The 24149-nt window shown below is 38.5% G+C and overlaps 1 protein-coding gene across 6 annotated transcripts in view; it reads left to right on the forward strand.

Annotated features, from left to right (window-relative positions):
* The window catches only part of cdk5rap2 (CDK5 regulatory subunit associated protein 2), a 132017-nt gene that overhangs the window by 31964 nt on the left and 75904 nt on the right, over positions 1-24149 (forward strand). For 4 of the 6 annotated variants that reach the window (XM_072566084.1, XM_072566085.1, XM_072566088.1 and 1 more), the window contains exons 1-12: positions 5301-7119; positions 7726-7860; positions 8122-8241; positions 8407-8499; positions 8600-8818; positions 11836-12006; positions 13310-13426; positions 15641-15778; positions 17353-17532; positions 17913-18107; positions 21743-21934; positions 22603-22729. In XM_072566084.1, the coding sequence (XP_072422185.1) occupies positions 6061-7119; positions 7726-7860; positions 8122-8241; positions 8407-8499; positions 8600-8818; positions 11836-12006; positions 13310-13426; positions 15641-15778; positions 17353-17532; positions 17913-18107; positions 21743-21934; positions 22603-22729 (2746 nt within the window). In that variant the 5' untranslated portion in view covers positions 5301-6060. Of the gene's footprint in view, positions 1-1602; positions 1657-5300; positions 7120-7725; positions 7861-8121; positions 8242-8406; positions 8500-8599; positions 8819-11835; positions 12007-13309; positions 13427-15640; positions 15779-17352; positions 17533-17912; positions 18108-21742; positions 21935-22602; positions 22730-24149 lie in introns of those variants that run through there. The other 2 variants (XM_072566089.1, XM_072566086.1) reach the window with 1 other exon arrangement.

The following is a 24149-nucleotide window of genomic DNA, read 5'->3' on the forward strand; positions in this document are numbered from 1 at the left end:
GAAGATTTCTCAAACCTTGGTAGTGTATTCTCTCGATATCACTATTGTTGAAAGTATATCTGCCTCTGGCTGACTCCATGATGGTATCTGGGAAAGAGTTTTTGTACTTCTGAGGTCCCACTTTGCTTTTTGAATAGCAAAATTTCACTAACCCCAGGTAAAATTGATAGAGACTACTTTAGAATAAAGTTATTTTACAATTAATTTTTTTTTGCTTTGTACAAGTTAAAGTGTCAATTAGAGTACAGCACGGAAACAGACTCTTCTGTCTAGCTCATCCATGCTGACCAGGTATCCCAACCCAATCTAGTCCCATCTGCCTGCACTCAGCCCACATCCCTCCAAACGTTTCCTGTTCATATACCCATCCAGATGCCTTTTAAATGTTGCAATTATCCCAGCCTCCATCACTTCCTATGGCAGCTCATTCCATAAACGCACCACCCTCTGCATGAAAAAGTTGCCCCTTTGGTCTTTTTTTTTATATCTTTCCCCTCTCGCCCTAAACCTATGCCCTCTAGTTCTGGACTCCTCCCAACCCAGGAAAAAGACTTTGTCTATTTACACTATCCATGCCCCTCATGATTTTATAAACCTCGTTGTGGTCACTTCATACCTCTTATGGTCACATTCAAATCACTTATATAATTGATGAAAAGTTATGGACCCAGCACTGATCCTTGTGGCACTCCACTAGTCACTGGCCTCTAATCTGAAAAGCAACTTTCCACCTTCAGCTTCATTTGGAGGCTCACTGAACATATTACCTAGTATGGGACCAACGAGCAAACCTACATCCAGAACCCTCCACAACCACTCTCTGTCTTCTACCTTTTGAGCCAGTTCTGTATCCAAATGGCTAGTTCTCCCTGTATTACATGAGATTTAACCTTGCTAACCAGTCTTCCGTGGTGAACCTTGACGAACGCTTCCCTGAAGTTCATATAGATCATGTCCACTGCTCTGCCCTAATCAATTCTCTTTGTTACTTCTTCAAAACACTTTGAGAGACATGATTTCCCATGCAAAAAGCCACGCTGACTATACCTAACCAGTCTTGCTTTTCCAAATGCATGTACATGTCTCTCAGGATTCACTCCAACAACTTGCCCACCACCGTCAGGCTCACCAGTCTGGAGTTCTCTGGCTTGTCCTTACCACCTTTCTTAAACAGTATTGTAATATTTTTCATTGTTATTCATGCAACTGATTATTCTGTAATGTAGAATTTTTAAAGTTTCTGACAAACATTCACTTGTTAATATAAGAAAAATAAACTGATCAAATGGAAGAAGTTATTTGTTTGATTTGGACATAGAAACGTTACTGTGGCTTGGGCTGTACTAATTTATATTTCTCAATGAGTGTCTGAAAATGCTTCTGGTTTATACATAAACCTCAATGTAGTTTAACAAAATAACATATAAAATCTATCACAAACCATTTGCAAACCAAACAAAACACTTGTTCCTTTTGACCTGTTTATTTTCTTTACATGAACAAATAAGTGAGTTAAAGTGGATAGACATGTATAACAGTGCTAGAGGTTTTTAACTCGCATTATAAATGTCTTACTCCCCTCATCTTCCCTTCCTTAAATAGGCCCTTCGTGGTGAACTTGGAAATGAGAGAAATCGCTTTGAAAAAGAAATGCAGGTATGCAATATATCCTGTATATATGTTTGACAAATACAAAAAATTATATTTTTACTATGTAGTTCAGCATGTCGTCACTCAGGTTACTTATACTTTCATGTGACTTTGGTAAGTCATGTGACTCAATGTAAACTGGAACTGGAATTGCTTTATTGCTGCAACTTCAGCAATATTGTATTTCTCCATTTTAGAACAGGCATAAATGTCTGCCAAGTGGCTTTTGGCATTTAACTAGTGCTTGTTCTGATGGAAAACTTTCAGGAACTGAGCCAAATTAATAAGTGAGTAAAATCCCCTTGTGTAAGTTGGAATTAACGTAACAGTTTTTGGAACTGGAATCTCCGGGGGCCTTTTTATTTAGAGATGTTTGTTAATCTGTGACACCAACTGGTTGTCCATGAGTGAACTGAGAGACTTGAATGGAAATTATTATAGATAAGAAATAATGGAATAACTTCTACTTGCTTTAAATGTTTTATTTCTTTGAATGAGTTGCAATTTCTATTATCTTTGCAGCGTTCATTTTTGCTGCATAGTAGATCATGAGAAGCCACTTTTTGCTGCTCTGGCCTGTGCAATAAAATGTTACAATTTCTGAAAAGTTGCAATTTCATTTATTATTGCATACTGTTCAGACTTGAAGCTTAAATATTTTGTCTCTGTCCCCACAAGAACTACAGAGTCATTGAGTCAAAAAGCACGGAAATAGACCCTTCGATCCAACCAGTTCATGCCGACCATAATTCCAAACTAAACTAGTCCTACCTGCCTGTGCTTGGCTCCTATCCCTTCAAACATTTCTTTTTCATGTAATTGTCTAAATGTTTTTTAAACATTTGTAACTGTACCTACATCCACCATTTCTTCTGGATGTTAATTTCACACACAAACCATTCTCTGTGTAAAAAAGAAATGCCATCATGTCTTTATTAAGTCTTTCTGTTCTCACCTTAAAAAATACCCCTACTCTTAATCCCCACCTGAGGGAAAAGACACCTGCCATCACCCTATCTATATATCTCTCATCATTTATAAACCTGAACAAAGTTGCTGAAACCCCAAGGTGATAGAAAAAAACAACAATTGCTGTCAATCCTCTGACTGACCGCTCCATTACCACTTGCTTTGTCATAATATTTTGCTTGCTTGTTGTGATTATCCTCCATCGTGGTAGGTCAGCATATGAATGAAAACAGCTTCTTGTAAAAAGTTGAAAGGAGAAAGATCTAGCAAGAGTTTCTTTATTTTTCCAATATTGCCTTCAGCTTTAGAGCGCAGCATGCTCCATCAAATCATAACTTTCCTGATGTCCAATTATCCACTGCTCTCATCACGAGATTAAAGTTGCATTCAGGACTTCCACAAATTGAGCATTAAACAGTGTTTTGAAGTTTTGACATTTTATCGAGCTGAGCTATCTGATTTTATTCATTGTTCACCCTACTTGATAGGCTAATCCTCGCTACTGTATTATAATAAATCTGTGGGCTATGTCACTTTGGCCGATTTTGTGTGGGTGTGTGTGTGTGGTGCTTATGTTAAGTTTTCTTTGGACAGGATTCGGGCCTTTAAGATTGGCACTTAGACCACACCCACTAGTTGAAAAAAAACATTTAAAGGGGCCTCACACTATTAGCACTTGCCCAGAGCTTTGTGGCAATTGTTGCTGCATATGAGCTCACAGCTGCAAAACTTTGGCTCTCAACCCCACTGGGAGTCAGAAGCTGTAGTTTGGAAAATTTATATGCTGAGTATGTATGTGCTAATTGTAATTGACTTTTTTTTTAGTCCTGAACATCATTCACTTCTGTCTGATTTTCCATCTAACACTTTTATGGGTGTTGCTTAATTTAAAAACAGTAGCTGAACAGATATTTTATCACAACCTGGTAGCAAGCCATTCACACGATTTAACTGTTATGTTGCGTATACTGTCAGAAATTCAGCTTTGGGACTGTATGGAGATGTTGGGAAAGACCATCCTGCCAAAGGTCGTGCCACTCAATAATTCATACTGGGAATATATACACAAAGATATATTTGAGAATAGAATCCAGCTCACTGTGGCTGCAATACTTTTCAAGGTCAAATAAATTACAAAATTTACACATGAACGTGTAATTACTTTTAGAAAGCTTTGTGAGCACACTGTTCCAGTCGTCCACAATACGTTTGTTATACTTACATTCTCCCACTTCCTGCCCCTTCAATATTTTGGAAATTCAGTACTTACTTTAGAGAATATGATTTCTTTTGTAAATGTAGATATATTCAAATCTGAGGTAAAGAATTTAAAAGAAAAGATTCACACTTGATTATTTTTGCCTCGTGTGTGCTGTGCAAATCTCATGAACATTATGATGATTCGACAAGTTACACATATTCAATTTTAGTTTTGGCACCAGTGCTGATAAACTCTGTAGACTCTGGATAAGGTGTCATGTACCACTGATGCAGTACATGTTTTGTTTCAAGTCAACATTCTGGACATTTTGTGCCTTTTTAAATGTTGTTTCATTTCTTTGATTTTAATGTTAATTTAGTTGTAGATTGTTTTAGATTTTATTTAGAAGCTATCCTTTTTCAGATTTTGCCAAAACTGATGAGTTACTTCAATTTTCACCTCTCAGCCAGTCTAGCTGAGAATTAGAAAGAGAACAAAACCTTACTGTCTGACTAGACTATCACTTTTTCTTATTGTCCTTGACCTCGTCCTGCTTAATACAAGACTGCACCAGGTAATCTAATTTGGAAGGGAGTGCTGAAAAAATAGATTTTTTTTCAAAGGAAATGTTTCTCAATATTGAATCATAGTTGAAAAAAGGTATGTATCTAAGAAATGTTAAACGGAGTGCAAATTGAGTTTACAGTTTGAAATAATGTATTCAGTTTCTAGGAAATGATTTGCCTCGGGCATGTCGCAAATTGCTTGTGAAATTACTTTACTATTAAGCAGATCAACCGTATGATAGAGGAAAATCTTATTACTACATGCAATTATTAGACTGACAGCTGTTGTGTAAAATACACTGCTGGAGATCTGGAAGGAACATTTGTATTTGTGATGAAACAGCCACAATGAATTTTCAATTCTGGTGGGACATGGACTTTCTTGTTGAGGAAGTTACTAAACCTGGATTTAAGTCACCATGATGTGTCTCATGAAGAAAAGTGACTGTATTCTGCAGTATTTGCAAAAAAAAAGTCCAAGCAGAACTGAAAAATAGAAAGCAGAACAAACGGAAGTTTAGATTAGATTAGAATTCAGCAAAAAAGCTTAAGATTTTATACAAATGGATATCACCTACTTGCATGTTGAGGCCCAATGTGATATGAAAGAAATAATAATGACCCTAAATTTGGAATAAATACTACCTTGCCTTTTAAGTGTTGGTGTCTTCCTAGAATATTTGACTTTATTTAATGTTACTTTAAAAGTTGGTAGCATAGAGACAAAAGAAAAGTAATCCTGTATGCCGTATGTATGATGCAAGCTGTTCAGTGATGATTCCAGCAACAACAGGAAGTAGGTGGTTTTACTAAGGTAGTGTGCAAGCATTTGTGGGCTGAAATAGGAAGACAGCCTCATTCTAAAGAAGCCGTCATCTTGAAAATTCATGTGGAAACGCCTTTTCTTTTTCAAAGAAAAGCCCCATGCTATCTCAGGACCACAAATCAACAGCTGCCAAGCTGCTTAACTTATACTAAAAACTTTTCGTTGTGCACTGTAGGAAAAGAGAGCCAAGAGTTTACCGGAACACTGGAATTAGCACTTGATCGATTTAATCTATGATGGATCAAACAATAAGAACATTTCGGTAAATATACGATTCTGCTAACCGTGTTTTATCGCTTCAGCTGTATACTTCAAGAAGTAAACGAAGGACTTCTTCGCAGGACTGCAGTATTTGAACAATTCAGCTATAAGTTGTGGTGATCTGCTTTGGACAAAAGTAAACGTATTTCATCTGGTAGAAGGCACATGACAGCTGCCTGAGAAGCCACTTAAATAACGGCCATGCTTCCTGTCTCTTGCTCTTTTCATGTTGGAATTACTATTGATTGAGGCTTTGTCTTCACGCAGTGGTAATAAAACATCAGTTCAGACTTAAATGTTCAAACCAGTAAAGAGACGATTTCTGGAAAAATTAGTAGCCAGAGAGAAAGGTTTAAAAAGCTTCTGCCTCATTACTGAAAAGGTGCAATGGATCACCATAGCAACATTTGACATGGCTGTAACTGGACCTTATTTTGGTTTTTAATTGTGTGAGGAAACAATCAGAAAACGTGAATGAAGAGCTTGACACTGTTTGAAATCAGCAACTTAATCAGTAACCTTATAATTCAAGGACGACACAGTGAGCAACTTTGCTTTTAAGAAGCTTGGAGCTTAATTTTCTGAAAATGAAAGGTTTTTGTCGCATCTGTGGCAGTGATCTCCAAGGAAATCAACGTCGCTGGATTTTCCATACCTCTGGCAAAAGAAGATTGCAGATTGTTCTTTCTTACGTATTGGGTTATATAATAAGCCGTGATGGCCAAGGAGAGTTCTTGTGTAGTAAATGTGCCTTTATGTTGGAAGAGGTGTTAAAATATGACATTGTTATTGCTCGTGTCAAAACTGTTGCCAGTGAGCGACTGCAGATGTTGATAGCAGAGAAAGAACAACTAATTCAATGTATTGTGCATTTGTACTTTCAGTACAATGAGAAAGCTAAAATTTCCCCATATAGAGAGTATAAATCTACTCAGTGCGTGAATCAATGTTCTTCACAATACCGCACGCTTCTACAAGATGAATCTTTTTTATCTGAATTCTGGATGCCGGAAATAAGTAGTAAGAAAAATTTGCACTGCTCAAAATGCTGGCGTGCTTTCAGTGGTGGCCACAGGAAGAGAACATGTCTCTGTTCCGAGTCTGTGAGAGTAGCAGATTTATTCTGTACCTTAGTATGTTCTACTCCTAAGTGGACCAGACGGCGTGTCTTAACAGGAAGTCTACATCAATCTTTGTTAAGCAGCCCTTCACGGAGTATGTGCTTTAATTTAGACCAGAAAAATTCTATGTCTACAGGGAAACTGCCCGCTCGTGTCCATTCAAGGCAGTTGGACGAGTTGACTACATTAAATTCAACCAAACTTGATGATTGGATAACTGATGAGGAATCTGAGAAAGTTCAGTTAAAATCTATGTTTGATTGTATTGCGCCAATTGAAAATTATCCGTTAATGAGACAATCAATTGCGAATGTAATTTGGGAAATTAAGCACATTGAGTACAAGCCTGTGCCGCCTTTATCAAAAAGTAAGATACCAAAACGTGTGAAATTTTCAGCAAGGAGAATTGAATCAGGATGTAATATTACAACGGCTCTGCAAGAAAACTATAATCTTAATGATGGAAAGTTTTTCCAAGAGATGTGGAAGTCTCTAGGTGATGATTATGGCTCTTTCAAACCTGAGGTAGTAATACTAAACCTGTACAACTATCATTTCCATTTTCATTCTGGAATGCGTGTATGTATCCTGTCCAGTTCCTGTTTTAGCACTCTATCAACATTTTAGAAATAAAGATGCTGTGTAAATACATGGGAATTTCCAAAATGAGTTTTTATCCATTGGGTATTATTGGTTTTTCCAGTTCCTCTTTGTTCTTTGTCTACCAGTTCCCTAACTCTTGGGCCGCCTCCACTTGAAGCACCATTCCTTAGTTCAACCCTCCATTTCTAACCTCAAACTGCCTGTACCCCAAAGATCTGATTTACTATTTTGTAACTTCTTTAATCCAGAAGGCTCTTTCAATGTTCTCAGATGACTCCAACCTTCTTTTAGACCCTGTATTTGGCCTTCTGTCCACTTCTGTGTCTCCACTGCCTCTCTGTTGGTCATATTTACCGTGGAAGACATATACAAGATTAGGCACCTTCTCTTAATTACAGTGATTCCTAAAGAATTTGAACCATCCCTGTTGATTGATTGAAGAACTGAGTTTCATAGTTTTCTAATATGTTAATACCTTTATATTGTGATATAAAGATATTGTGATTGCTCTCCATAATCCTTTAACAGAACATGGTTGAGAAGCAGAGGCAACTAGGACAGCTAGAAATGGAGGCTAAGCAACTAAAGGCTGATCTTGACAATGCTGAAGCTACTATTTGTGGTCTGCAAGAAAAGCTGAAGAAAACAGATGATGTAAAAAAGGTGCAAATTCAAACTCTAATTTTTTGTGTCAAAGCTTTCAGTTAAGCATATATATACAAAATAGATTAAATTATAAGCAACTACTTTTGCCTGAAGAATGCTGAAAAGTTTTTTGTAACAACAATGTTTTGACATTCTTGAAAGTAAAAAAAACAAAATTGGCCAAACAATTGTGTCTAATCAGACACTGATTACTTTTGGATCATAATATAATTAATTTTCAGCAAATTTGTCTTGATTTTCCATCACACTAATTTGTAGATTCTGGAAGAAAATGTTAATGACAAGGAGAATGAACTGGTTGCTGAGAAGCAGAACAGTCTGAAACGAGATAAAACTATTCAAGGATTGACTCTGGCCTTGAAGGCCAAGGATAAAGAGGTAGGTTGATCAGTAAGGTATATACTGATTGTTGTGATTTTCTTCTACTCTGCAAGAACTATTCTGCTTCAGAGGTGGAACTTGAATCTGATTGTTAACATCGCATGTACTTACCATTATGTTATCTGCACTTTCTCACTTTGTCCTCTTAAAATCTTCCAACAGATAGATGAACTTTGTCATGAAATTGAAGATCGAGATAATGCTCTGGTGAAAGCAAGAGATTCTATACACAAAGCACAACTGCAGAAATTTCAGGTAAAAGGCAAAATTGATTAATTTTTGCAGTAGTCTCTGATGAATGAATGACTCTGGCTGTATGAAACTCTAATGTTGAATGTTTGTTTTTAATCCTTAGGGAGCAGAAGAATATCAAAGTCTCATGACTGAGAAAGAAACTGAACTTGCAGAGCTACGTGCGGATCGCAATGCAAAAGCAATGGAGATCCAGAAATTGCAAAGAACGTTTAACAGGAAAGAGCAGGAGCTGAATGACTTAACTGAAGCAAAGGCTCAGCTGGAAGAAGAGGTTGAAGCACTGCAGCTTCAAAAAGCAAAAGACGACAAGATGGTTAATGTTAGTACCTTTACCCTACCTCTTTATCTGTTTGTAATATGTTCTTATGGCAACAAGAAAAGAATTTGATGTTTTTTTTTATTTAATTTCTGAAACATCCAAAAATCTTTCATATACAAAGCATTACTTTTGAAATACAATCCCTGTAGTCGGAGTGTAGAGATTTGCTTGTGAAATAATAATCCAGTTTCGTTGGACCTTTCTATAACTGAGGCTTTTAAAATTAGTAATAGCTTTATTGTAGTTTTGTTTTCATGCCTCCTGTCCATCATTTATAATGCAGACCAAAATCACATTCTTGTGGGTCACCTCTGTGAAACAACAAATGAAAATCTAGCATTTAGGTAAATGAACATTAATGTTTTTTGAAAAGGAAATCATTTGAATGAGTATGGTCTGCCTTTTACAGATCTGTGATAATGAACACATAGATTTGTAACCCTTCATTAATTTTCTTCTGCATTATGGATTGTAAAGAAAAAAAAAATTGAGATCATTCTAAGAAGCTTACCATTTTGTCAATTATGGTGGCTCAGTGGTTAGCACTGATGCCTCACAGCACTAGGGACCCGGGTTCGATTCCAGCCTTAGGTGACTGTCTGGGTGGAGTTTGCACATTCTCCCCATAACTGCATGGGTTTCCTCTGAGTGCTCCAGTTTCCTCCCGTAGTCCAAAGATGTGCAGATTAGGTGGATTGGCCATGCTAAAGTGCCTATAGTGTTAGGTGCATTAGTTAGAGGAAAATGGGTCTGGGTGGGTTACTCTTTGGAGGGTCATTGTGGACTTGTTGGGCCGAAGGGCCTGTTTCCACACTGTAGGGAATCCAATCTAATCTAATCATTAATCTTCAATGGAGTGTAATATTTTCCACCCCAAAGATTTCAAGGAAGTTCTACTTAAGTAAGTGAATAATTTGAATGTAAAACAAATAAATTCTGTTTATCTACTCTTTTGAAGAGCTCAAGGTATAAATAATGAAATTTTGGGGATATTTTCACCAGTATAAAATTTCCTGAAAACAATTTTGAGTGGATTCCTATTCTTAAGGTTTACTTACAAATGAGCTAGCATCATCAGGGAGAGAAATTTGACTTTTCTCTATCCGCTATGGTCTCTTTTTAACCATCATCATGAAAATATATTAAAGAAGAATACTGTCACATGTCCACTGTACTAAATATCATGTCCTTTGATTCTGAATGGGGAAGAGGAAAGAAACTTGTTCAACATGAAGTGACTGGATTCATAATTTCATAAGGTAAAAACAATGACTGCAGATGCTGAAAACCAAATACTGGATTAGTGGTGCTGGAAGAGCACAGCAGTTCAGGCAGCATCCAACGAGCAGCGAAATCGACGTTTCGGGCAAAAGCCCTTCATCAGGAATAAAGGCAGTGAGCCTGAAGCATGGAGAGATAAGCTAGAGGAGGGTGTGGGTGGGGAGAGATTAGCAGAGAGTACAATGGGTGAGTGGGGGAGGAGATGAAGGTGATAGGTCAAGGAGGAGAGGGTGGAGTGGATAGGTGGAAAAGAAGATAGGCAGGTCGGACAAGTCAAGGAGACAGTAACTGAGCTGGATGTTTGAAACTAGGATGAGGTGGGGGAAGGGGAAATGAGGAAGCTGTTGAAGTCCACATTGATGCCCTGGGGTTGAAGTGTTCCGAGGCGGAAGATGAGGCGTTCTTCCTCCAGGCGTCTGGTGGTGAGGGAGCGGCGGTGAAGGAGGCCCAGGACCTCCATGTCCTCGGCAGAGTGGGAGGGGGAGTTGAAATGTTGGGCCACGGGGCGGTTTGGTTGATTGGTGCGGGTGTCTCGGAGATGTTCCCTAAAGCGCTCTGCTAGGAGGCGCCCAGTCTCCCCAATGTAGAGGAGACCACATCGGGAGCAACGGATACAATAAATGATATTGGTGGATGTGCAGGTGAAACTTTGGATGTGGAAGGCTCCTTTAGGGCCTTGGATAGAGGTGAGGGAGGAGGTGTGGGCACAGGTTTTACAGTTCCTGTGGTGGCAGGGGAAAGTGCCAGAATGGGAGGGTGGGTCGTATGGGAGTGTGGACCTGACCAGGTAGTCACTGAGGGAACGGTCTTTGCGGAAGGCGGAAAGGGGTGGGGAGGGAAATATATCCCTGGTGGTGGGGTCTTTTTTGGAGGTGGCGGAAATGTCGGTGGATGATTTGGTTGATGCAAAGGTTTGTAGGGTGGAAGGTGAGCACCAGGGGCGTTCTGTCCTTGTTACGGTTGGAGGGGTGGGGTCTGAGGGCAGAGGTGCGGGATGTGGACGAGATGCGTTGGAGGGCATCTTTAACCACGTGGGAAGGGAAATTGCGGTCTCTAAAGAAGGAGGCCATCTGGTGGAACTGGTCCTCCTGGGAGCAGATGAGGCGGAGAAATTGGGAATACGGGATGGCATTTTTGCAAGAGATAGGGTGGGAAGAGGTGTAATCCAGGTAGCTATGGGAGTCAGTGGGTTTGTAAAAAATGTCAGTGTCAAGTCGGTCGTCACTAATGGAGATGGAGAGGTCCAGGAAGGGGAGCGAGGTGTCAGAGATAGTCCAGGTAAATTTAAGGTCAGGGTGGAATGTGTTGGTGAAGTTGATGAATTGCTCAACCTCCTCGCGGGAGCACGAGGTGGCACCAATGCAGTCATCAATGTAGCGGAGGAAGAGGTGGGGAGTGGTGCCGGTGTAATTATGGAAGATCAACTGTTCTACATAGCCAACAAAGAGACAGGCATAGCTGGGGCCCATACATGTGCCCATGGCTTTTAGATAAGGCGTTGGGGGCATACAGTTGTTATAAACTTAAATGTTTACTAAATTGAATTAGCATTTACAGTATGTAATTTTTTTCCCATTGATGTTTTAGGGACCTTTTTAAAGAACAGCATCAAATCCTACTAACATTGTCAGGGTTTATTTTGAATGCCATTACTGTTGTTTCAGTGAAGTATTCACTTGTATACCAAACATTTCAAAATTGGTCTTAAATTTCTAACCACCTTTTGCTTTCTGCAGGATATACAGAATCATATTCAGAAACTGGGTGCTGAATTGACCGAGAAGGAACGTGCAATGGAGCACAAGTACCAAAGTTTGTTGATTGAGAACAAGCAGAAACTACAAAGCCAAGAGCTAGTCATTGAACGACTAACAGACAGTTTGAACAACAAAGATAGACTGCTGCAGGTGTGGACCAGAAAAGAATTTACTGTCGAAAACTAATAACCTTATCGCCGACGCTGCTATTTTTTTTTCAGTGGTGATTATGAATTGATGTATTGAAGTAATTAGTTAAATATTTAAAATATGTTTTTTATAGAAGTTTTGATCTGAAGTACTACTATTAAGTAATGCATTGGAAAGTTTGTTTGAGTTATATTTGAGCCCAATTGTATTTTCTTACTGAATTAGAAATAAAAGGAAGTATACATATTTTGGCTTACTAATCCATTGCAATTTTGGAACTAATTCTTGTCTACCTATGTGTTAGCAGCATTGAGTCTATAGGTATATTTTTGTACCGTTGTGGGCCGTGACATCTACCTAATTGAATGCTACCTTTCAATGTGTTGAGTAGAATAAAGCACGGTTAGAGTTTTAGATGCAGCGCGATTCTTAACTTAGCTAGTAGTATAGAGTTCCATACATCAGTGAAAAAACAGTCCAAGACACTCAGCATTTTTTCCTGATTTCTCTTATTCTCATCAGGAAGGCAGTGAATCTCCACTGCTCCTTGCAGTTCCTGTTACTGAGAACCTTTTGAGAGATCCATGTATCTGTGCTCTGTTTTGCACACTATTGCTTCAATGTTCTTCACTGCTATTTTTCTTGATATCCTCTACTTAAAATCCTATCACTTGCAGTTTTAATTTAGGCCTATAATATGATGTACTTGTTTGTGACCAAATTGTAATTGACAGAATTGTAGAGCCAGAGAGGTAACATCACAGAGCAATATCATTTGATAATTCTGTAAAGACATCTGACTGAGAACATCAATGACTCATTCAGGGCTAGTGGAGACACATTGCATATTCAATTGTTGGGCAGAATATTTTATTTTTAAAAATTTGAAAAAAATACAACGAAAGAAATAATTAATTTTCACAGCTAAAAAAATTTCTAATACTGATTCAGAATCCAAAAATGAACTAACAGAGATTTGATCTTACAACCTCCAGGCTTGTTAGCAGGTTCTCTACTTGACTAGCATTAGCCTGTTGAGCTATCTTACAGGCTTTCTTGGGAGTTATCTCTTCGAAACCATATCATCAAGACAATGATGTAATTAATTAGTAGCAGATGTCATTAATTAAAAAAATGATTCCCAACCTGATACCAGTGATTATAAAGAGCAAATGGGCTCTGGTGACAGAGTCCCCATTTTTGAGTCAATAGGGTTAGGTTTATGTCTGTGTGTCATAGCTGAACCAGTTGATTACAAAAGTCTGCAGAATGAATGCTGATCACACATTTTTCTTTTCCCAAGGATTATATGGAGCTGGCAAAAGGAATTCAGCAAGGAGGGGACCAGAGCCCAAATGGAAAGGATGCTTTGTTAGCCAAACTGCGTGATCGGTTAAAAGAGAAAGACCTAGCTCTTGAGGTATTCCATCTTCCAGTTTAAGTGCAGAATAGTGAATAATACATTGTAATTAAAGTTTACAGAAGTAGAACACCAATAACAGACTTAAATTGTATTAATTACAAGCACAATTTCTAGAGCCTGCTATTATATAGTCTAATGACAAAAACCGAGCCTTATCTTCCCACCTAGGGAATAGAAGATTCAATCCCTACAGTTGATCTTCAGTGTTGTCAGCCTAAGATGGGGAAAACATTTAGTTTAGTGAGCATCCTGCACCTGACTGACAGTCTGCTGTGAAGCACTTATGTATAGATGTCAAATATCAGACTGACTCTGCTCAGCTACAGCATCTGCTTAATACAATAATCTGTAAACACTTATTGCATCTGGGAACTGAGATGGTAAGGCTAATTTAGGTGAGGAGCTGAAGGACATTAGAAACAATGGAACCAAACATATCTCAAAAGGATGGAAGAAGGCATTTTTTTTTAATTTCCAACCTGAAAGTTGAATTATTAAAATCTATAGTAATCTCTTGAAATGCATATGACAAAAATGTGTGCAAATGTGTTTGGAGACTGGTGTAGAATGTTATTACAAACTGATATTAAGGTGGACATAATTTAGACACCTGGACCAAAGACCTGGCAATGATAACTGACATTACTGTGTTTGCTAGAAAATTTAAGTTCAGTTAGTTAATGAATTTTAAAAATCTGAAATAAAATTACCAGATTGATATGAAAATTCAAAAAAGTTATTGAGCTTGAAATGTTAGCTCTGTTTCTCTCTGCACTGATTCGTGCAGATGTGCTGAGTTCTCCAGTACTTATTTTAATTTCAGATCTCTAGCGTCTGGACTGCTTTGCTCTGATTTGAGGTGAAAGTTTGTTTCGATCACTAATGACCCTAAGCGAAAGGATATCTGTCCTTAGCCAGTTTGCTGCGTATGAGATTCCAGATACTCCCATTACCTGCCTTCTAAAGTGCCTCAGCAAGTACAGCTCAAAATACACAGGGCATGTTGGTGCTCTTGAGGGGAATACAGCCAAAACACTTTGGTCACTTTCATGGTTGGAAAACTCAGAAAAGTTGCTTTCATAAGTAGAATTTACAGAACCAGTAAGATGTTGCTTTTCCAATTCCAGGCTGGCTCTCTAGTGTTTGCTGCTGATATTATCTTGCTTTTTGAAAACTTGTTAAAAGAAAGACTGGCAAGCCAGGCTAAAGTGGGATTACAAGTGAGGCTGTAGGTCCAAGGTTGTGAGGCTCTGAAACTAGTGAAGTAATTGCAACCTCAGATTACCCCCATTTACAAGCAAAGTGGGTGATGAGTGGCTACAAACAGCAGTGAGAATTTTTCAATAAGGGAATACTCAGTTGAAAACCAGGAAAACCTGAAGTCAGAAGTAATGAATCCTTTCCAAACAAATATGTAAGATCCTCCGCTTCAGGCTGCAGAACATAGAACAGAACAGTATAGCACAGGAATAGGCCCTAACTACACTATCATTGATTACAACTACATTTCTCTTTCCCATTCCTCTTGAATGACTCCCTATACCACAGTCGGCTTGTTCATCCTCCCTGTCTCATCCACACAAAGTCCAAAAATCTCAACTATATTAGGTAAGCTCATGGGTTGAGTCTCCTCTAGCACTAAATCCTGAATCCCTCTCCCTGCCTTATTGATAGTCATATGCTCCTGCCCCTGACTATTGACTGATTTCAAAGTAATTAATTTAAAGGGTGTGACTGCCTCCTGAATATTGGCTTATCAGCTGCTGATTCATTCTGGAATTGATGAATACCAGTAGTAGTTTGAGTGTTTCAGTGATTATGATGTTTCAGTGCATATATGTGCATTTGTTATTTCATTTCTCCTGTTGTGCAACTTAACAACTTTTTTTCCAGCTAGTCTCCTGGCATTGGCACTCTTTTCTCACAGGTATTGTCAACAAAGCTAATTAGTTGTAAGTCTTTGTACCTAATTGTTTTGTAAAATATACAAAATATATACCATGAAGAAGGGCTCATGCCCGAAATGTCGATTCTCCTGCCCTTGGATGCTGCCTGACCTGCTGCGCTTTTCCAGCAACACACTTTCAGCTTTGATCTCCAGCATCTGCAGTCCTCACTTTCTCCTAAAAATATATACCATGTCTGTTTCTCCATTTTCAACATAAATATTTATGCTTTACAATTGCTTTCTTTTTTGTTTTAAACCTCAAGCAAGCCATTGATCAAAAACATGCAGCTGTTGATGAAAAGGAGAATGAAATTCATCGGCTGCTTCTGGCTTTGAGAGAAAGAGAACACGATTTGGATCGACTAAAGACTCTCCTTGCCAACAATGTAGAAACGATTAATGTAAGTTTATTCGGAATACAGGTTGAAAATTATGCATATAGTAATATCAAAAATGATTGATAGTTATTTCCTTTTGGCACAAATCGTATTTGGTGAGACAGGAAATGATTTCTTAGTACGCTGGTTCTGTTAGTTTGTAGATACCTCTTTGTATCTTTTGTAGTTTTTGAGTACAGTTCATTCTGGTATAACCCATGTTTCATCAAAGCAAATTGACCAACAAGATTGATGAATTGTGGACGTTTGTTTGTAAAGCACACACTTTCTACTGAATGGGTATAGTGGTTTTCTGTAGTCATATGCTCCTGCTCCTGCCCCTGACTATTGACTGATTTCAAAGTAATTAATTTAAGGGGTGTGACTGCCTCCTGAATATTGGCAGCGTGATTTTCTAAAGCGGTTTTCCACAGTGCGATTTCTGATAGCGTGAAGTTGCAAAGAAATGCTACTGTTGCGTTAAGCAGAATGACGTGTATTTAAAAGATCCAGGAAAATGTTGGCTTGTAAAGTTGCCTCATTGACGAACATTTTATGGCAAAGAAATTATCATGTGGAGTTTAAAATCCTTATGGAAAACATTCCTCTTCTGGTCATTGAAAAGCAGCAACTGCTGTAGAAATATCTTAATTGGAGCAAATGCACACACATGCCAGTATTGTTTCATTGTTCACAGGACCACTTCCTGTGGAATGAAGTGCAACCACAGGAGAAATTGAAAAATGAAAGGGTACTTCGAACAAAGGGTAAACTGAAGTTCTGTAAGAGTGCCCTTCATCTACAGTTCAGAACTCTTCCAGCTTATTTTTTCAGTGGAGTACAAAATGACTATTTTAAAAATTTTATTGGGTGTATTTTGCGTAATGGAATCCTTCCAGTGCAGATAGAGACAATTAGGCTCTTTTGAGTCTATTACAATTATCTGAAGAGCATCCCACCAGACCCCATAACTGCACATTAACCATGGCTAATCCGCCTAGCCTGAGCATCTCAGGACAATTTGGCATGGCCAATCCACTAATATGTCCATTTTTGGATTGTGGGAAGAAACTGGACCACCCAGCAGAAATCTACACAGACACTGGGGGAATGTACAAACTCCTTATTAGACAGTTATCCCAGGCTGGAATCAAACCTAACTCCCTGGGACTGAAAGGCAGCAGTTCTTACCACTATGCTACTGTTTCACCTTCATTTACTTATAGATAGAATATTCTGAAATATGTGGCATTATTGTAGTGATGTCGGATGATTGACAGCCATCATTCCTTTTTAAGAATTTAAGGATTGTAACATTTTCTTGCAGATTGTTCTTAGTTTCTAACAAAGCTGACATGTGAACTGAGTGTCCTTTAAGAATAAATTTTAATGATCTGAATGACATGGATGTACTTTACTTTGAAGTTAGAGCATTACAAACACTTTGTGCATTTTTAGGAAAATGAAGAGACCTCCAGAATGCAGTACAGCTGTATTGATTTCCAGGTTGTTTCCAGTGATTTGTTTGTGCTTTGGTAATGTTGTTGTGACCTAACAACTACTATTTTTTGATTTGTCAATTTTTTTTTCTTTTGAAGCGCTTGGATGGTATGGTTAAAGAAAAAGATGTGGAGCTGCAGCATTTACTGAACACTTGCAAGAATTTGCAAAGAATAAAGCAAGAGCTGGAGGATAGTCGTGCACGATCTCTCCGTGAGAAGGATGTCGTTATTTCACAGCTGCAGCAGTCTCTAAAAAATAAGACTGAAAGTTTAGAGGTAACTAACCTTTGCACAGTATGGATGATCCTAGAACTTAGAATACGAACAGGCACTTGTGCTGTACAAATCATGTTTTTAGTTCTGTGCAAGTAAGTATTATATCAGTGAATTATAACCAGCCTGAATATGTTGCTGTATTGTTCTTTTTGTGAATTTGTATCTCAGTTTTGATAAACCTTTTTATAATTAAACATTCAATCAGTTTTCAAATAAATATGTGCATGTAAATATAAAAGTTATTTTCATCTCATTTTATTACATGCTTTACAATAAGCACTTTACTCTTTTAGTTGCTTTGTAGGCTAATTGATTTATAGTGCATTTAATGAATGACCTTTTTAAATGGACTATGGTAATAACATATTTTTCTGATCCAGGATTTGACAAAGTCACTGTTGAACCAAGCTGAGCATGACACCAAGGACGTAGCAGAACATTTGTGTCAGCGCTTAAAGGTGAAGGAGAAGATGCTGGAGGATGCTTGGGCAGAAAAAAAACAACTGAGTGCAGACCATGAGGAGGAGATTGAAGAACTATTGAATGCCATTAACAGCAAGGAGCAACTCCTTAAAGTATGTAGTTCAGGGAAGCAGCTATAAAATGCCTTTACAAGCTTCATGCTGTAAATGGTTCTTTATTGTTTGCAGAAATATAGTGCCTTTTTTATTATCCAAATTGCTTGATGCAGTTGAATGCTTTATGGTGCATTGGTTCTGAAATAACTCTAACAAATTCACGTTGCTGTGAAGCTTTATGCTTCTAAATATTCCAGTGATGAGATTCTGGAGTTGCACATTAGGATCATGCAGGATCCCAGACATAATACTGTGGACAAATTGTTCAGAAAGTTGAAGATTCCAATGGGCAATTCACCTGCTGTTAGAACCCTCTGAAAGAGTCCATTAAAATTGAAGAATTCAGATAGTTCTGCTGCAGTTAAACTAATAGGTACCCAGGACATGTTAGAAGATTAAAACTTACTGTTGCATGACTATTAAACTGAAGGACAGACTGCTCACCTGTCCAATTAGACTACATCTCCGCATTCCAACAACCACATGTACTCCTGAATACCTGACCAGCACCAAAACTATTCTCCCACCCCAAAGATTCTGTATATTCTGACACCTTGTGAAAGAAGCAGCTGCTATTTGGAGCCAATGTGCAGTGTTAACTTAGGCCCAGAATGATTTGCTATGTCCCTGGATTGGTCCAGAGGAAAAGATGGACATGAGGCTATTGAAGATTATCAGCAGTGAACCAAAAGGGCTTCCTAACTCTGTTTAATGTGGGTGGGTTTAAAGTTGAGGCATAGCCACCATTGTCTCAGAAACCATAGCCCCAGAGTGTTGCTCTGTAATTAAAGGAAGGCAATTTGTGGTGAGTTAAACTGAAAGTCATAGCTGCTCCGGTGAAGGGTGAGATTGAGAATGCAGAACCTTCATGGTCACCTCCGCTGGTGTTGGAATTGAACTTACACGTTTGGCATCATGAGCCAGCTCTCCAGCGAACTAATGCTGATTTGGAGATGCTGGTATTGGACTGGGGTGTACAAAGTTAAAAATCACACAACACCAGGTTATAGTTCAACAGGTTTAATTGAAAGCACACTAGCTTTCGGAGCAACGCTCCTTCATCAGGGTGATAGTGGAGGGCTCAATCCTAACACACAGAATTTATAGCAAAAATTTACAGTGTGATGTAACTGAAATTATACATTGAAAAATTGATTGTCTGTTAAGCCTTTCATCTGTTAGAATACAGTGATAGTTTCACTTCTTGCATATGTAAATCACAAAACCTTTTTTTAAAAAAGTTGCATTCTCGGGTTAGCTGTTAACAATGGTGATAGCTAGACGATATGTTGAAGGTGTTGGCCCCCTGTGTTCTCTGTCTGTGCCACGATGTTTAGATTAATCCTAATCTTAAAAAGTGAGATAACGGAGTTTTACATAAATTCATGCAGTTTTTGAGCAAAATACAACGTAACCCTGAGAGTATAAATTCACCCCACAAAATATATGTGCGCATGTGGGTCTCTGTCTGTGTGTGTCTGTCTGGATTTGGGGTTGTGAGTGAGAGAAAGTGTGTGTAGTGAGTGCAGAGTTTCTGACGTCTGTGAGGGGGTGCATGTGTGGGAGTGTGTGTCTGTAAGGGTGTATGTGGGTGCGTGTATGTGTGTATAAGAGTGCCTCTGTGTGTGTGTGTGTGTGTGTGTGTGTGTGTGTGTGTGTGTGTGTGTGTGTGTGTGTGTTTATAGTGCAATGATGGTCACCTGTAATGTGACATGAACCCAAGGTCCTGGTTGAGGCCCTCCCTATGGGTACCGAACTTAGCTATCAGCCTCTGCTCGGCCACTTTTCTCTGCTGCCTGTCCCGAAGTCCACCTTGGAGGATGGTCACCCGATGGTCCGAGGCTGAATGTCTTGGACCACTGAAGTGTTCCCCAACTGGGAGGGAACCTTTCTGATGCTGATGTGTGCCAATCAGCACTAGATGTAGCCTTTCACTGGAAGGCATGTGACTTTGAGTCTTGGATTGTGACTTTCAATTACTGGAGCACACATTGTTTATTCAGGAAATTACAGCAATTCAAAGGCTAAATGCACAGATGGTGACTGACAGACCAATTGTCATCAGTTGTCCTTTGAGTGCATGCAGCATCCAAAGTAACCCCTACAAAGGGGACATACTGGCCACAGAAAATCACAATGAGCATGATCTTTATCTGCTATTTCTGGCAGATGAACCAACTTCTGGCACATACTTGCATCCAGGGAGGATAAAGTGGTATCTATCTTGAACATTTTTCAGTGATTATACTTTGGAGGTGATCTCGGCGTTCATTCTTTTGAACTGAACATAAGGGAAGCCACACTTGAGACAGTGTGCCTATGTCTTTTCTGTTTCAATCAGGATAAGTATTATTCTATATGAAGAAGTATTTGAAGTTTTCCCCCTAAACTCCTCACAACCCAACATGACAATCTGATTTCCCCCCCCCCCCCCCCGCCCCACTCTCCTCAAAGTGCCAACCTGATACTTAAGCTTGACAACTAATGCCCAGCCCCAAACTGGCCTCTTGCCAGCTCTGTCTCCTGCTTGCTGTTTCCCTGGCCGACTCTCCCACTTCCTTACCTGACTTTTCTACTTGCCATTTTGTCTCTTGAGCCTTTGCAGTGAGCCTGGGAGCGGAATGGAGAGAAGAAGAAAGGATCCATGAGAGTAGGAGTTGGCAAGGCAGAGGCAAGTTGGGAAAAGTCTACTGAGGTATGGAGGGATTGGCAAAGGAAAAGCCCCTCCAAAATGGCACCCAGTGTTCACACATGCTCCTTCAACCCCAGCATTGCTGAATTATTTCAAATTTTCAAATGTTATTCAAATATATAAGCTGATACCCTACTGCTTCTCAAAAGCATGTTTCAAAATCTCAATATTCACTCAGATGTAGGATGCCTGGTATTTGTAAGAAGCTACTCATATTGACTGCCAGAGGGAAACTGCAAATCCTGGAGAGTTCCAGTATTGTCTCACCACAACAGAATCCCAAAAACAGCCAAAATCTGGTTTTGCTGGGTCTTTTTCCTTGAGCATTTCCATCATATTTTGTAAGGAGAAAAATCCCTTCCTGTAAATTTTGCCTTCTACCAGGGCTAGAATAACATGAAGAAGAAGTCTTCCTAACATAGTTTAGACAGCATCTGTCATATCTTTCCAGGTTGGCATTTGCCAAGGTTGGATCCAGGCTGGAGGCAGAAGGTCTGGACGATCTGAAGAAAGCATTAATTTAGTTTTAAAGAATACCCGATTGCTGTTGTTTTTCAGGAGATCAAGAGGGTTATGACTTGGACATTGGATGGTCACTTGGGCAAGAAAGGAGATTACAGATTCGTTTTAAATTATCACAGAATCCTTTATCAGAAAAGTTAATGCATATGTTTGATCTGTGTTTAGAATATTTACATTTATTTCTTTCAGATACACCCTTTTAAAAGGAAAATATCCTTTTAACAAATGTATAGAGTATTCAATGTTCTATACTAGTGCCATTAAAATAAGTCCTCTAGCTTGGTAACACCTAATCTTTTGAGTTTAAATTCTTGCATGTTTTCTGGCTTAAAATCAGACAAAATCAGCCTTGCTGTTTTCTTAGCATTTGGATGACTGATTTTTTTGTTTGTTTGTTTGTTTTTGCATTCCTTTTCAGGAGGCATCGGAACGTTACAATCGCCGTCTAGCTGAACTTAGTCATGAAATTCAGGGACTGAATCGACAAGGCGTTGAGAAAGAGCAAGATGTTTTAGGCCCATTGAAACATGACTATCTGTTAAACCAGGAACAAATACTAGAAATGGCACAACTAAAAGCTGCTCTTGGTGAAAAGGATAAGATTATTACTGTGAGTATAGCTACCAATCTAGCTGAGTTCCTATAAATAATATTGAATTGTGTATTTTGCTGCACTGATAGCAAAGAAATACCAGTATTAGTGTGAGCTGATAACTATCTGAATTGCCTCTTGAGTGGAGGACATGGTTTAGTTGTTCTAATTATAGCTGGAAAAGGATTGAAACAACTAAAGCAGACTTCACGAGTCAGTAATTTAAATGTGCTTGTCTAGTAATGTCTTCCAAAATTTAGACAAGATAATTTTTATACTTACAGCATCTGTTTTGTAATGGAAAAGAAGAAATTCTGCTTCCTGTAAAGCATGTCAGAAATTTGAGGAAAAACAGGAATGTGGCAGAACTATTTCTGCCATTTTCTAGAATGGAGCGCGATATTTTAGGATTTTCAGCTCTCGATGGCAGTCAAATCTAACTTGCATGTGCTTTAAGAAGGCTGGTTTTAATGAAAACAGGCTCATGATTACTAAAGATTGATGCTGAGAATCATAATTTGGCCTCTTCCTTGCCAAAGGGAAAAAGATGAAAGATATTGGTGCCATTTTTGCCCTGTTACAGTCATTGAAAACTTGATATGCCCTTAATGTGATTCACAATGGTTTAATATTTGTCTGTGATTTAAAGAGACATTTCTGACACAAATTATGACTTTCTTTGGTAGAAACTAATGGAACATGGGCAAATGAAAGACCAGTATTTTCTTCAACATGAAGCACCAAACCCCTCGCATGTTCTTGAGTTGAAGCAAACGATACAAATACTGCAAAAACAGCTGCATGAGAGGGAAGGTAGGTAATGACATGAGAAAGATTGATCTAAGAAAAGAAACACTGGTTTAGTACATTAGTGTGACGAAGCTGCTGCTTTAACAAGGTTATGCAGTCTTAGGCTTTTTTTCAGAGAGGTCGTAAATGACCCAGACTCCAAAAGTCTGTAGGTGAAGAGTTTTAGAGCTAACTTGATAATAGCTAACAGAGACTGCCTCAAGCAGACGTTTTCAAGTTTGAAAAAAAAATACTTGTACAATGAAAGGGGCTAGTTCTCCCAGCTCAGCTTTTCTGTGGTTTGGTTTGGTTTGGTTTTTAGCAGCAGTATGGAAAGAAGCTGCTGGACCCAAAGAAACAGGTCCAGCTGGTAATCTCTTTCTGACCACTATCCTGTAAGAACTTGTGTTTGATTTTACCTTTTGTGCTAAGTGGTGTTTATGGGGATTGTTGCAAGTGTTTGGAACAGCATTATTAAGTTGGGATGATCTGTTGAGTTTTGGAGAGTTTGTTATTTGGTTTTCTGTTGTTTGTGTTTCATTCAGTAAGCTTGTAAATAAATTCTGTTTTGTTTTAAAATGAAGTAAATGACCAGCTGATTCACTCCTGGAATATCTGCTGTATACCTGCAGAGTTAGTTAGGGTCTGGGCTACCTTCTTGAAATGTTTTGAGGGGTCTGGCCTGGTCCATAACATTAACTTCTGGTTTAGTGTAATAACGCTAAGTGGCTGGGCTGTATGAAAGTAGTTTTTAGTTCCTTCATCCAAAAGGTTGTTGGAAATTAAGGCAATGCCTGTAAGATTCTACAGTGACAGGATGTGTTGTGTTCTGACTCTTGTCACATTTACAAGGTACAGTGATCCATTAGCAATTATGGTTGATGCTTTGGGAGGAAAATCAAGAATCAATTATTAACTTTTTTTTTCACTGATATTTACAATATGCATAATTAACTTCATCCAGCTTTTTGAAATGCCATAACCTGCATCATTAGCAACTCAAAATTTATGTCTATTGTCCACTATTGCCTTGACTTCTACCTTCACCAAGTCCCACTCGTTTGTCATAACTGATAGCTTTTGAAATTCTAATCATTTCTCTTCAAATCGGTCCAATCCCTTGCTTGTTTCACTCAACTCTTCCTGTTTTACAACTATGATTATCTGAGCCTCAAAAACTAAGCTTCTCCTTCTGCCCTGCTCAACTTCTGTCTCTTAATGGAAAATGTTTAATGCGTTTATGCATCTAATTTGTATTTTTGTTAGCTAATAATAAATCCACTTCAATAGTTAGATGGATTTTATTTTATTCTGCATTGATGATTTAAAAACTGAAGACGTTAAATTTTATTTTCAAGATTTGACTATACAGTTATGTTAATGCTGTGTGATACAGCCATGGCAAGAATTTGAGCTTTGTAATTTTAGGAAGAAGATCAAAATC

This window comes from Chiloscyllium punctatum, chromosome 49, assembly GCF_047496795.1.
Source record: "Chiloscyllium punctatum isolate Juve2018m chromosome 49, sChiPun1.3, whole genome shotgun sequence".
NCBI lineage: Eukaryota > Metazoa > Chordata > Chondrichthyes > Orectolobiformes > Hemiscylliidae > Chiloscyllium > Chiloscyllium punctatum.